Source organism: Tachyglossus aculeatus, chromosome 10 (genome assembly GCF_015852505.1).
Source record: "Tachyglossus aculeatus isolate mTacAcu1 chromosome 10, mTacAcu1.pri, whole genome shotgun sequence".
Classification (NCBI taxonomy): Eukaryota; Metazoa; Chordata; class Mammalia; order Monotremata; family Tachyglossidae; genus Tachyglossus; species Tachyglossus aculeatus.
In genome coordinates, this window is record NC_052075.1 from 29,912,648 (window position 1) to 29,926,079 (window position 13,432).

The following is a 13,432-nucleotide window of genomic DNA, read 5'->3' on the forward strand; positions in this document are numbered from 1 at the left end:
TATAACAGACACATTAGCAGCCCACAACAAGCTTACAGTCTAAAAGGGGGGGCAGACATTAATATAAATCAGTAAAATTACAGGTATGTGCAGAAGTGATTTGGGGATAGGGGTGGGAATGGTGAATAAAGGGAGTAGGTCAGGGTGATGCAGAAGGGAGTGGGAAAAGAGGAAATGAGGGCTTAATCAGGGAAGGCCTCTTGGAGAAGATGGAAATGAAAAGGGAGGGCATTCCAGACCAGAGGCAGGACGTGGGCGAGAGATCAGCGGCAAGATATATGAGATCAAGGTACAGTGAATAGGCTGGCTTTAGGGGAGCAGAGTGTGCAGGCTGGGTTTTAGTAGGAGAGCAGCAAGGTAAAGTAGGAGGGGTAAGGTGATTGACTGCTTTAAAGCTGATGGTAAGGAGATTCTGTTTGATGTAGAGGTAGATGTGCAACCACTGGAGTTCTAGAGGAGTGGGGAAACATGGCCTGAACATTTTTGTAGAAAAATGATCCATGCAGCAGAGTGAAATATAGAATGGAAGGGGGAGATACAGGAGGCAGGGAGGTCAGCAAGGAGACCGATTCAGTAATCAAGATGGGATAGGATAAGTGCCTGGATTAATGTGGTTAGCAGTTGGGATGCAGAGGAACGGACAGATTTTAGTGATGTTGTGAAGGTTGAACTGACAGGATTTAGTGATAGATTGAATATGTGGGTTGAATGAGAGAGAGAAGTCAGGGATAACACCAAGATTATGGGCTTTTCATTCATTCATTCATTCATTCAATCGTATTTATTGAGCGTTTACTGCATGCAGAGCACTGTATTAAGCACTTGGGAGGTACAAGTCGACAACATATAGTGGAGGTCCCTACCCAACAACGTGCTCACAGTCTAGAAGCGGGGAGACAGACAACAAAACAAAACATGTAGACAGGTGTCAAAACCATCAGAATAAATAAATAGGATTATAGCTATATGCACATCATTAACAAAATAAAGAGTAGTAGATATGTACAAGTAAAATAGAGTAATAAATCTGTACAAATATATACAAGTGCTGTGGGAAGGGGAAGGAGATAGGGTGGGGGGGGGAATGGGGAGGAGGAGAAGAAAAAGGGGGCTCAGTCTGGGAAGGCCTCCTGGAGGAGGTGAGCTCTCAGTAGGGCTTTGAAGGGAGGAAGAGAGCTAATTTGGCGGATGTGTGGAGGGAGGGCATTCCAGGCCAGGGGAAGGATGTGGGCTGAGGGTCGATGGCGGGACTGTGAGATAGGAAGGATGATGCCCTCTACAGTGATGGACAAGTCATGGGAAGGACAAGGTTTGGGTGGGAAGAATCCAAAAAAGTTCCATTTTGGACATATTAAGCTTGAGGTGACGGTGGGACATCCAAGTAGATACGTCTTGAAGGCAACCCACGTCCTCTTACTCCCAAGTCTGTGCCTCTGCCACTAGGCCATGCTGCTTCTCTAAGACAATCAGATAATTACAAGATAACCAAAGAAGCAGCATGGCCTAATGGGTAGGGTACGGGCTTGGAAGTCAAAAGGAAGTGGGTTCTAATCCCAGCTCTGCCACTTGTCTGCTGTGGGACATTGGGCAAGTCACATAACTTCTCTGTGCCCCATGTGGGACAGGGACTGTGTCCAACCTGATTAGCTTGTATCTATCCCAGAGCTTAGTACAGTGCCTGGCACATAGTAAGCACTTAAAAAATACCATTAAAAAAAAGTCAGACACAGTCCCTGCCCTATATGGGCTCACAGTCTAAGTGGAAGAGGGGAGAACAGGTACTGAATACTCATTTTACAGATGAGGAAACTGAGGTTCAGAAAAATTGACTTGCTAAGTTCACAGAGCAGACAAGTGGCAGAACCGGAGAGAACCCAGGTCCTCTGACCTGCAGACCTGGGCTATTTCCATTAGGCCATACTGTTTTTCATTTAGCACTCAATGAATGCTAAATATGATGAATAAATGGATAAAAAGGATGAGCAATGCTAATCCACCTGTGGAATGTAGAAGAGGCTAGCTGAAGTAAGGAGAGGCAGGGAAAGCAAGAACCAAATTAGGCAGATTCCCTCTGTGTGTATGTGACAGGGGATGGGGGCTGCATCTCTCTTTCCCAGAGGGGGCAGTTCTGCCCCTCAAAAATCCCTGAGGACCCCAGGCCCAGCCTAGGACCAGCAGCTTTGGGCTGGATTTACAGAAGGTAAATGAACTTGCATAGGAGAAGATGGTGGGGGGAAAAAAGACTGTGCCTCAGTCTCCTCCTCAGTAAAATAGGAATAACATCACCTTCCTACCTCATAGGGATGTCATGAAAATAAAACAAGATCTAGGGTATGGAAATGCTGTGGGAAAATTAAAAAAAATTCCAAAAACCTTTACTAATTTGAGGTCTCATCACTAATTACTATGTCTCTAATGCCGAATTGTACTTTCCAAATGCTTAGTGCAGTGCTTCGCACACAGTAAGCACTCAATAAATACAATTGAATGAATGAACCCCTCCTCAACGCTTCAGAGTGGATTATTTTCCTAACACATTGGTGGTCCTGGGAAGGCTGTGGGCAGGCAAGGGTAATAAGCTCTGACAGTTGGGAATGCTCTATGCTAGGTGATGATCAGCTTTTCCTGAATTCAATAGTGAGCCAAAATAGCTGCTTTTGAAACACCGATGCTGCCAAGGAAATAATCCTGGAAAGGTCCTTGACTCTGGTTTGGGTGGAGGGAGGGCCTGGTATGGAGGACCAAAGATGGTTGGGCCAAGATTTCAATCAATCAGTGGTGTTTATTGAGTATTTACCGGGTGCAGAGACCTGGAATAAGAGCTTGGAAAAGTACAATGGAAAAAAGAGTTGGTAGACACATTTCCTGCCCAAGAGGAGCTTACAGTCTAGGAGGGGAACAGATATGCAAACAGATTACAGATAGATATGTGTAAGTAAGTGCTCTAGGGCTGGATGTGGGGGGATGGTGAATATCAGAATGCTTAAGAGGAACTAAAGATCCATTTGCAGAGCTCTGTGATCAGTCCCCCAGGCCATTGTCCCGGCTCAAGTCCTCCCCCTGGCCTGAAATGCCCTCCCTCCACACATCCACCAAGCTAGCTCACTTCCTCCCTTCAAAGCCCTACTGAGAGCTCACCTCCTCCAGGAGGCCTTCCCACACTGAGCCCCTTCCTTCCTCTCCCCCTCCCCATCCCCCCTGCCCTACCTCCTTCCCCTCCCCACAGCTCCTGTATATATGTTTGTACAGATTTATTACTCTATTTCACTTGTACATATTTACTATTCTATTTTTTTATTTTGTTAATGAGGTGCATGTAGCTTTACTTCTATTTATTCTGATGACTTGACACTTGTTCACATGTTTTGTTTTGTTGTCTGTCTCCCCCTTCTAGACTGCGAGCCCATTGTTGGGTAGGGACCGTCTCTATATGTTGCCAAGTTGTACTTCCCAAGCGCTTAGTACAGTGCTCTGCACATAGTAAGTGCTCAATAAATACAATTGAATGAATGAATGAATGAATGGTCTAGACTGTGGGCCTGTTGTTGGGTAGGGACCATCTCTATATGTTGCTGATTTGTAATAATAATAATGGTATTTGTTAAGCACTTACTATGTGCAAAGCACCGTTCTAAGCGCTGGGGAGGTTACAAGGTGATCAGGTTGTCCCATGGGGGGCTCACAGTTTTTATCCCCATTTTCCAGATGAGGGAACTGAGACACAGAGAAGTTAAGTGACTTGCCCAAAGTCACACAGCTGACAGTTGGCGGAGCCGGCATTTGAACCCATGACCTGACTCGAAAGCCCATACTCTTTCCACTGAGCCACGCTGCTTCTCCTCCTTGTACTGTTTGTACTTCCCAAATGCTTAGTACAGTGCTCTGCACCCAGTAAGCGCTCAAAAAGTATGATTGAATGAACAAGTCTTACCAAATAATTGATAACATAAAATCGGTCATAGTCCTTGTTCTTCGCGTTGATCCGGCGGTGCTGCTTCTTTCGCATGTGATCTTTCAGGGTATTTTTGTCTCTAAATGTCTTTTCACAGTACAGGCACTGCAGGCTGTGAGATAAATAGGAATGAAGGAATGCATTCTTCTGTGTTGGCACTACGTGATCTGGGCAGAACTGTCCCCGCTTGCCCAGCCTGTTCTGTGGCCTCTGGAAGGAGGGTGGTCACCCCGCTATCCCACTTACTTCACTGAGACTGCCCAGCGTCGGGATGGGGCTAGAGAGAGAAGGTAAACCAATCATGCTTCAGGGAGTCAGCAGCTGCTGATCTGGGCCGCTGGGCCCTTGGGCTGCTGGGCCGCGGCTCCCCCCCGGGGTGTATTTTAAAAGAAAAGATGGCATGTGGGATTAGCAGTCCCTCGAGGCAACACCTGAGGAAGGGAGCACAGTGTGGTGCTGTCCACAGGCAATGTTTGTGGTGTCCACAGGCAGCACTGACTATATCTTCGCCCCAGCCCAAACCTACGACCCAACAGGCAGGCACGACTCCCTGGAGACACCGACCTGTCAAGCTTTTCCTGGAGTGCAGCGAGGAACTCCCTGCAGTACACGATGTTGTCGGGCAGCCCCATGTTGAAGTCGTGCTCTCTCGCCATGTGGTTGAGAAGGATAGACCTGGGGACAAGGGGGAGTGGCCACCCCCACCCAGGTGAGTTTGGGTTCTGGCTGAGAACTAAGAAAATCTCATGGTCCCTCCTGCTTTCTTCACCCTGGGTCATCTCCCAATTCCCACTCCTGTCCACGTTCTGCCGCCTCCACCCCGAGCCCAGTGCCCCCGACTCTTATCCCAGATCCATGACCCCCAATCCCACTCTGCTCACTGCTCTGCTCCCAACCTATTCGGCCCCACTGGACTCTTGCTCCAAGAGCTGTCACCCCTCCCTACCACCCCATCCTCCTCTCACCTGTCTCCGGCTCTCTGCCTCCCCCCTGCCCCAGCTCTACTGATCCAGACCCTCGGCCTCCTCCTCCTGACCCTTCCATGTCCCTAGCTGGCTTGGAGCAGGAGGGGACCATGGACAGCCAGGAGCTTGCAGTGTATCCACAGGTTCCCACTTTCCAGCCACTAACGGGACATGTGAAGCTGAAAACCTCCCTGGAAAGCCCTTGGTTCCTGCATATTTCCTCCCTGCCACTGTGGGGACTGCAGAGCTCGGTATCCAGTGCTGGACAGAGGCTGCGGCTCCCCACTGGGGTGTAATTTAAGGGAAAAGATGGCATGGGGGATTGGCAGTTCCTTGAGGCAACACCTGAGGAGGGGAGCACAGTGTGGTGCTGTCCACAGGCAGCATGACCACCTCAGTATGAGGTGACCAAACACACAGCCCCCTAGCCCTGTCCTCATCCCTCTCAAGGTGACCACAGGCTTTAGGTTCATGAGAGGGACGAGGGCAGGGGGCTCAGTCGCAGCCATGAGATCCTCAGGCTGGTGGGGGAGGGTACCCAGGCACCTCCTCTTCTGCCTCTCCTAGTTCTTGCCTGGAGAATGGCGAAGGGCCCAGCCAGGGTTATACTCTTCTCCTGTCTCCCCTCTGAACCCATCCAACAGCCTGGGCCACTGGTGAGGGACAGCCCCCGCTCCACTGGGGGAGCTGGAAGTGTCTGAAGCAAACCTGTTCCCCGAGAACTCTTTGGGGCAGAACATGCACATGCCCCGGAAACTGGTGTCATCTCTCTCGTGCTGCTGCTGCTCCAGAGCTTCTTCCTGGAAACCAGAAACAGGTTGCCGGACCACACCTCTCAGGGCCTGACCAGAGAACCCTGCAGTGCCCTGATAGAAGAACTCAGCCCCTGTCTAGTCCCCTGCACCACTGCGTGGCCCACAGGGCAACAGGAACGGGAGGGGCAAGGACAAAAAAAAGTCCAAATGCTCAGCACTCTGACCAGAGTTCTGCATTGTCCCAACTCACTGCCCAGGAAACCCAAAATTCCTCTCGGGATGTGGCCACTGGCTAGAAAGGAAGAGATTCTCCATGCATTCTTCAGCCTTTCTATGTCTTAGCTGGGCACCAAAATCTACATTGACCACAGTCCACTTAGTTGTGGCACTCATGGGGCTGGGGCAATACTGAAAGGCATGGGCTTGACTGGAGCACTCGAGAAATCTTGGCTCCTTGAGCTCAGCAGAAAGGATGCTCAAGATTCAGAAACGGGGTAGAAAAGCCTGCATCCTGGCTCCCAATTCTCTGCTTGCAACCAGCCACAGCCTACTCAGATCTCCTAATACCTGCTCCTGCAATGAGTTGGTGGACAGTGAGCTTGTCAATCAATCAATTGGATTTGCTGAATTTTTGCTCTGTGCAAACAACTATACTAAACATTTGGGAGAGTACAATACAATAGAGTTGTATTGTATTGTAGAATTGCATTGTAAAGCCACGCAGAGAAGCAGCGTGACTCAGTGGAAAGAGCATGGGCTTTGGAGTCAGGGGTCATGGGTTCAAATCCCGGCCCTGCCAATTGTCAGCTGTGTGACTTTGGGCAAGTCACTTAACTTCTCTGAGCCTCAGTAACCTCATCTGTAAAATGGCGATTAAGACTGTGAGCCCCCTGTGGGACAACGTGATTGCCTTGTAACCTCCCCAGCACTTAGAACAGTGCTCTGCAAAAAGTAAGCACTTAATAAATGCCATCATTATTATTATTATTATTATTAATAGAGTTGGTAGACAGGATGCCTGCCCCTAAGCAGCTTACAGTCCAGTGTGGGGAGGCGAGGGGCTATTTGACCTCAAGAGGTGGATTACCAAGAGCAACCATGGTTGCCCTTTCTGGAGCCCACAGTGGCACCACAGGTGACAGTCTGTAAGGAATCAAGGTCGTGCTTCTTGTCTAATCTGGTAATAGTGGATACAGCATGGGCTTGGGAGTCTGAAGGTCATGGGTTCTAATCTAAGCTCCACCATTTGTCTGCTGTGTGGCCTTGGGCAAGTCACTTCACGTCTCTGTGCCTCAGTTCCCTCATACATAAAATGGGGATTAAGACTGTGAGCCCCATGCAGGATAGGGACTGTGTCCAACCTGATTTGCTTGTATCCACCTCAGAGCTTAGTACAGTGCCTCGCACATAGTAAGCGCTTAACAAATACCACAATTATTATTATTATTATTTGCTTCCCCTTGAACACAGCGGACAGCGCTCTTCTCCCAGCGCTGCTCTACCCTCCTCCCTCGAGCCACCCAGGCCCAGACTCTCTCCTGATTCCCGGTTCAACAAAAATCCCTTGCCAAGGAACTCCCTTCCATCCCCCACCAGGCTCCCCCTCTCCCACTGCCATCAAGAAGAGCTGGAAATCAGGAGGGCCACATCTTGCCTTTGCACACTTTGTGCTATTGCCCTTGATGGCTGGCTCTGCATTGGCTTAGGATAGTGCTTATCCCAAGGGCTTAGGATAGTGCTCTGCATAAAGTAAGCACTCTTAAATACCATTGACTGAAGGATTGATTCAGTGATTAACTGACTACCTGCCAAGCCAAAGCAAACCCTTTTCTCCAAAACTGGTAGGGATCTAAGGGGAGGCTCCTCTAGGAAAGTACACCTGGTTAGCTGATAGCCTGGAGGAATTCTATATGCACCGGTTGACGCCCACCACCCGGCAACAACAGAATGACCCTACAGCAGGGAGATGTATGGGCAAACAAAGGAAGCTTCCTCAACTTGCCTGCCACTGGGGCCTGGGAACCAGGGATGAGGAGGCAAAGGAAGCGAAATGAAAAAAGCCGGAGAGCCTTGTCCAACTCGTCAGCAGCAATCATAGGGCCAAGAACCCAACTCAGAGGTAAAAGTAAGAATGCAAGGTGCCTAGAGGGGCAGAGATCCTCTGGGGAGGTGGGGACCTTGAGACCCTGAGGTCCTCCTCAGCCTTCACTGTAGGGCCCAGCATGGCCTCCTTTGTGGAAGGAAATCACCGAAAGCTGGGACCAAAGACAATGAATGGTGGGGGCCAGGTGGGACTCCTTCTCCTGGAATAACAGCAATTCCCTGAAATGGGATAGGGCTTTAAGGTGTCCAAAGCTTATCATATTTTGTAAATTTATTGCCATTTTACAGATGAGGAGATTTGAGACTCAGAGAGGTTGTGGTCTGACCCAAGCTGGGCCCGAGGAGGATCTGGGATCAGAACCCATACCTCCTGAAGCTCAGACCTGGGGTAGACACAAAATAGTCAGGTGGGAAACAATCCCAGTCCCACAAGGGACTCGTAGTTTAAGGGGGAGAGAGAACAGATATTCAATACCTATTGAACAGCTGAGGAAACTGAAGCACAAAGACATTAAGTGACTTGCCCAAGCAGACAAATGGTGGAACTGAATTAGGACCCAGGTCTCCTGATACTGAGTCCCAGGCTCTATGCACTAGGCCATGATGCTTCCTCCTTGCCCTGAGGCCCTCTGAGGTCATACAGGCCAGGCCCCTGCCTTTAGGCAGAGCTGAACTTGGGTCATCCCAGGAAGAGTGTGGTTTCTCCCTTTCTGAAAAATCTGTCCAGAAACCCACTCTCAAGCACTGCCCTCTTCAACCAAACAGAAACCAAACACCAAAGAAGCAGCATGGCCTAGTGGAAGGAGCAAGGGCCCGGGAATCAAGAGGACCTGGGTTCTAATCCTGGCTCTGCCACTGCTCTGCTGTGAGACCATGGGCATGTCACTTCCCTTTTCTGGGCCTCAGTTACCTCATCTGTAAAATGAGGATTAAGAGTGTGACCCTTGGTGGGATATGGACTATGCCCAACCTATCTTGTATCTACACCAGTGCCTAGGACAGTACCTGGAACATAGTAAGCACTTAAATACCATTTTGAAAAAATATTATTTTTGTTCTTATCATCATCTCATCAGGGCATGGTTTGAGGGCAAACAGGTGCTGCCCAAGACTTGTTTCCAAGGGACCAGACTATTTTGGAGTTTCTGTCTCACTTCTTGCCATTTGGGCAGCACAGCGGGAAAGGAAAGGAAATGGGGTTCCAGGACTATGTTGGAGTAAACTGCATAGTGCTTTTGGAGAAAGGGGTCAGGACAGGCAGCCCACAACAGAGGAACAAGGTGAGAGGGAGCTACTAGGGGAGGAGAGGCCACGGAAGCCAGGCTCGGCATGATGGCAGTGATGGTGACAAGAAAGGAATGGTCTCAGCCCCTCCGCCACATCCACCGCTCCCAGGAAACTGGACACAGAATATCACCTGTGATACTTTGGACAATAGCTGTGAAGCTTCTCTTTGGCCAATGACATCATTCCAGAATCCACTTTTACAAACCTCCCAATCCCAAACCCGGCTGCCAAATGACCCCTCCATATGTCCCATAGATGTTTCTGAGGGTGTGTGCATTATGGGTCCAATTTTGAAGGGTGGCAAAGGAGGGGAGGGCAGATCCTGGCTGGCCTCTAAAGACATTAGGGGAGTGGGCGGTGCAGCATAGCCCCTACATCCCAAAGTGGCAAGATCACTGTAACTGAGTGGCTGGGGCCACAGAGAGGCAATTCCTGGTGTACCCACATGAACATCACTGCCTTCAGCCCGACTCTCTGCACCACTGGGTATCACCTTCTGGAGAGAGCACTATTCTGGATCTGTTTGCCCCCTAGCTTGGCCTACAGCCTTTCTGCCTTCAGCTAGGGAGCAAATCAATCAATCTATCATATTTATTGAGCACTTGCTGTGGGCAAAGCACTGTATAAAGCACTTGAGAGAGTACAATGTAACAGAGTTGGTAGACATGTTCCCAGGCCACAGTGAGCTTACAGTCTAGAGGGGAAGACAGACATTAATATAAACAAATAAATGAGGGATGTGTACCTAAGTCCTGCGGAGGGGGGCTGAGAGAAGGGTGAATAAAGGGAACAAATCCAAGTTTGGCAGCTTTCATTTCAGTCAATCAATAAATAGTACTCACTGAGAGTCTGTTGTGAACATTCATTCATTCATTCATTCAATCAATCGTATTTATGAAGCAGCATGGCCTAGTGGATAGAGCACAAGCCTGGGAGTCAATAGGTCATGGGTTCTAATCCCATCTTGGCCACCTGTCTGCTGTGTGACCTTGGGCAAGTCACTTAACTTCTCTGGGCCTCAGTTACTTCATCTGTAAAATGGGGATTGAGATTGTGAGCCGTATGTGGTACAAAAGATTGTGTCCACAACAATTTACTTGTATCCACCCTAGTGCTTAGTACAGTGCCTAGCACACAGTAATGCTTAACCATTACTCCGGTGCTTAGTACAGTGCCTGGCATGTAGTAAGTGCTTAACAAATACCATAATTATTATTATCTCCAATAAGGGAAGGGAGATGAGGATGTGGAGAGGAGACTTTGGGGAACTCAGGTCTGATTCTTTCAATTTTGTCAAAAACGGAACAGGCAAGGTCATCGGGGCAAGAGATGGAGAAGCGGGAGCACTGGGGGCTTTGGAAGCAGCGTGGCTCAGTGGAAAGAGCCCGGGTTTGGGAGTCAGAGGTCGTGGGTTCAAATCCCAGCTCCGCCACTTGCCAGCTGGGTGACTTTGGGCAAGTCACTTCACTTCTCTGTGCCTCAGTTACCTCATCTGTAAAATGGGGATGAAGACCGTGAGCCCCCCGTGGGACAACCTGATCACCTTGTAACCTCCCCAGCGCTTAGAACAGTGCTTTGCACGTAGTAAGCGCTTAACAAATGCCATTATTATTATTATAAGTTAAAGGCCTGGAATAATTGGTTGGGTCAATTGGCATGGGAGTCAATAAGGGAAAAGGGAGGGCAGAATTGTAGCAAGTGAGGGTGGAACTGAAGGGGCAGAAATTGGCCCAGTGCCAGAATGTCCAGTAACAGTGCTCTGCATCATGGGCACTGGAGGAGTATAGGAGGCTGGGACTGGAGGGTTGGAAGTGCTAATAGATAGAACGATGGCTAGGCAAGGGAGGTGAATTTGGTGGAGAGGGCTGAGTTAGGAGTGAGGATTTGGGCATCAAGAAAGGAAAATTTGGGTAGGGGCATGGTGGTTTGGGATAACGGGAAGGGGACTAAAGATTGGGGGTCCCTGTGGGGAGAGAGAGCAGTTTTGCTGGGAGGTGGGGTGTAGGTGAGCCTGCAGCCATTTCAGACCCTTCTCTATCCAGGAGAATCTTCTGTAAGAGAGGGCTGGGGAAATGCACATTGGTGAAGCTAGTCAGACACTTTAGCTGTCAATCAGGCTGGGAGAGGGAGGGCATTCTGGGCCCTCTGGAAAGCCATCCCAGCTGTGGCCCAAGACCTCTGCACATAAAGACTGTGTTCTAGAATGTGAAGTCATCCCTCCTCTGCCCATCTCTCCAGGGCCAGCACTGGTTCTTTTAGGGGAGCAGTGAAGCAGCCTGGCCTCGTGGAAACAGTATGGGCCTGGTATTCAAAGGACATGGGTTCTAATGCCAGCTTTGTCAATTGCTTGCTGTGTGACCTTGGGCAAGCCACTTAATTTCTCTGTGCCTCAGTTTCCTCAACTGTAAAATGGGAATTAAATACCTCTTCTCCCTCCTACTTAAATTGTGAGTCCTATGTGGGACAGGGACTATGTCCAACCTAACTTGTACCTACCCCAGTGCTTAGAACAGTGTTTGACACAAAGTAAGTGCTGAACAAATACCATAAAAAAAAGAAAATCTTTCCATCCACAACCTCCACTCACAAGCTTAGGGTGCAGGAGCCATTGCCTGGCAGTTCGATTCTGGCCCTCGACCTGCCCTGGGGGTCTGATATGGCCTATTGACATCACCCTCTGGACTAAACCTGGCCCAGGGGCTGAAGCCACAGTCAGGGAGGGGGGAAGAACATGGCTGATCCCTCTCCATGCTCATACCCCCATGGCTGCTTCCTTGGTGGGGACCGGAGCAGGGTGGGAGAAGGCAGTTCCCAAACTCCTGCCCTGACCCCAATTCCCCTTCCCCTCAAGCTGGGAGCCATACCGGGGTCTCAGGGAGTGAACTGGTTTCAAATCTCAGCTCTGGGCTCAAAATGAGCCTCCCAAAAGATGGGGGACTCCACCCCATTCAGACCCCACTATGGGTTCATTTGCAAGGTGCTGTGACATGGAGTCTGGCCTGGTGGTCTCTGGGCCCCCATCTGTGGCTTCCACTGCACTCCAGGAATCCTTGCGATTCTGTTTCTAATAATAATAATAATGATAGCATTTATTAAGAGTTTACTATGTGCAAAGCACTGTTCTAAGTGCTGAAGAGCTTACAAGGTGATCAGGTTGTCCCACGCGGGGCTCACAATCTTAATCCCCATTTTACAGATGAGATAACTGAAGCACAGAGAAGTTAAGTGACTTCCCCAAAGTCACACAGCTGACAATTGGCGGAGCCGGGATTTGAACACATGACCTCGGACTCCAAAGCCCGTGCTCTTTCCACTGAGACACGCTGCTTTCTAGACCTGTAGGAGCAGGCTGAGGGGGAAGGGGAACCTTGGGAAATGAGATGAATGCACTGATGGAGCTTCAGGGAGAGGATGGGAAGGCCCAGCCCAGGTCTCCTTCTGGCTGCTTTGAAGAGTTGTTTATAGGCCGGGGCCCAGACTGTACCATCCTGCAGATGTAGTCGGGGGCTGGCACCCGCCCCTGCTCTGGGAGAGGGAGGGGGGCTTGGGCTTTGTAAGTCTCAGCACAGAAGTGCCAGCAATTACGTCCTTTCCGCGAAAGAACCAGCCACGCACCCTCTGAGCCTCCTGGGTCCTCTAATCCTGTGGAAAGGCAAGGAGAGGGGGGAGGAAACCAGATTTAATGCCACTACCACAGTCACGGGGAGGGAAACTCCCTTTCCCAGGGTCTGGCTGAGCACTGGAGTACAGTCACAGCTGAGCCGCCTAATCCCAGGTTTCACTCATTCGTTCATTTGCTCCCCAAGATGGGCCACTCCACCTTCCCTGGGAAGCAGGCCAGGGTTGGGTGAGAACCGGCACCGAGGCCATCTGCCCCACAGAAGCTCAGGATGGCCCTCGATCTTGGCCAGGAGAGACAGGGGGCCGGAGACACCCTGAGCACCACGTGGCAACAGCTCTTGGGCTGGCTGCCATCTCCAGAGGTCTGCCCTGCTCGGCAGGGTTTTCTTTATGTTCAGAGTCTTCTGTCATCTCTGGTCCATTCAAATCCTGATCTGTCCAGAGATAAGAAGCTGGTAAAATTTCAAGTGTACCAGTGTTCTCATTCTGAACCCACAGGGAGGGGCTCTCCAGGATACTCTCCGGGATCTGGCATTACCGAATAATAATTAATATTAATTATGGTATCTGTTAAGTGCTTACTATGTGCCAAGAACCGTTTTAAGCACTGGGGTAGATACAAGGTAATCAGGTTGGACACAGTCCTATCTGACATGAGGCTCCCACTCTAAATCCCATTTTACAGATGAGGTAACTGAGGCACAGATAAGTGAAGTGACTTGCCCAAGGTCAAACAGCACATAAGTGGA

At 49.8% G+C, this 13,432-nt stretch overlaps 1 protein-coding gene across 1 annotated transcript in view; it reads right to left on the bottom strand.

The window, feature by feature from the left end:
• ZNF277 (zinc finger protein 277) overlaps positions 1 to 13,432 on the bottom strand; it is a 119,052-nt gene that overhangs the window by 8,889 nt on the left and 96,731 nt on the right. Inside the window, exons 5-7 of the mRNA XM_038753113.1 lie at positions 5,626 to 5,717; positions 4,517 to 4,627; positions 3,932 to 4,064 (exon numbers count right to left, since the gene is read on the bottom strand). Of these exons, the coding sequence (XP_038609041.1) occupies positions 3,932 to 4,064; positions 4,517 to 4,627; positions 5,626 to 5,717 (336 nt within the window). The remainder of the gene's footprint in view (positions 1 to 3,931; positions 4,065 to 4,516; positions 4,628 to 5,625; positions 5,718 to 13,432) is intronic.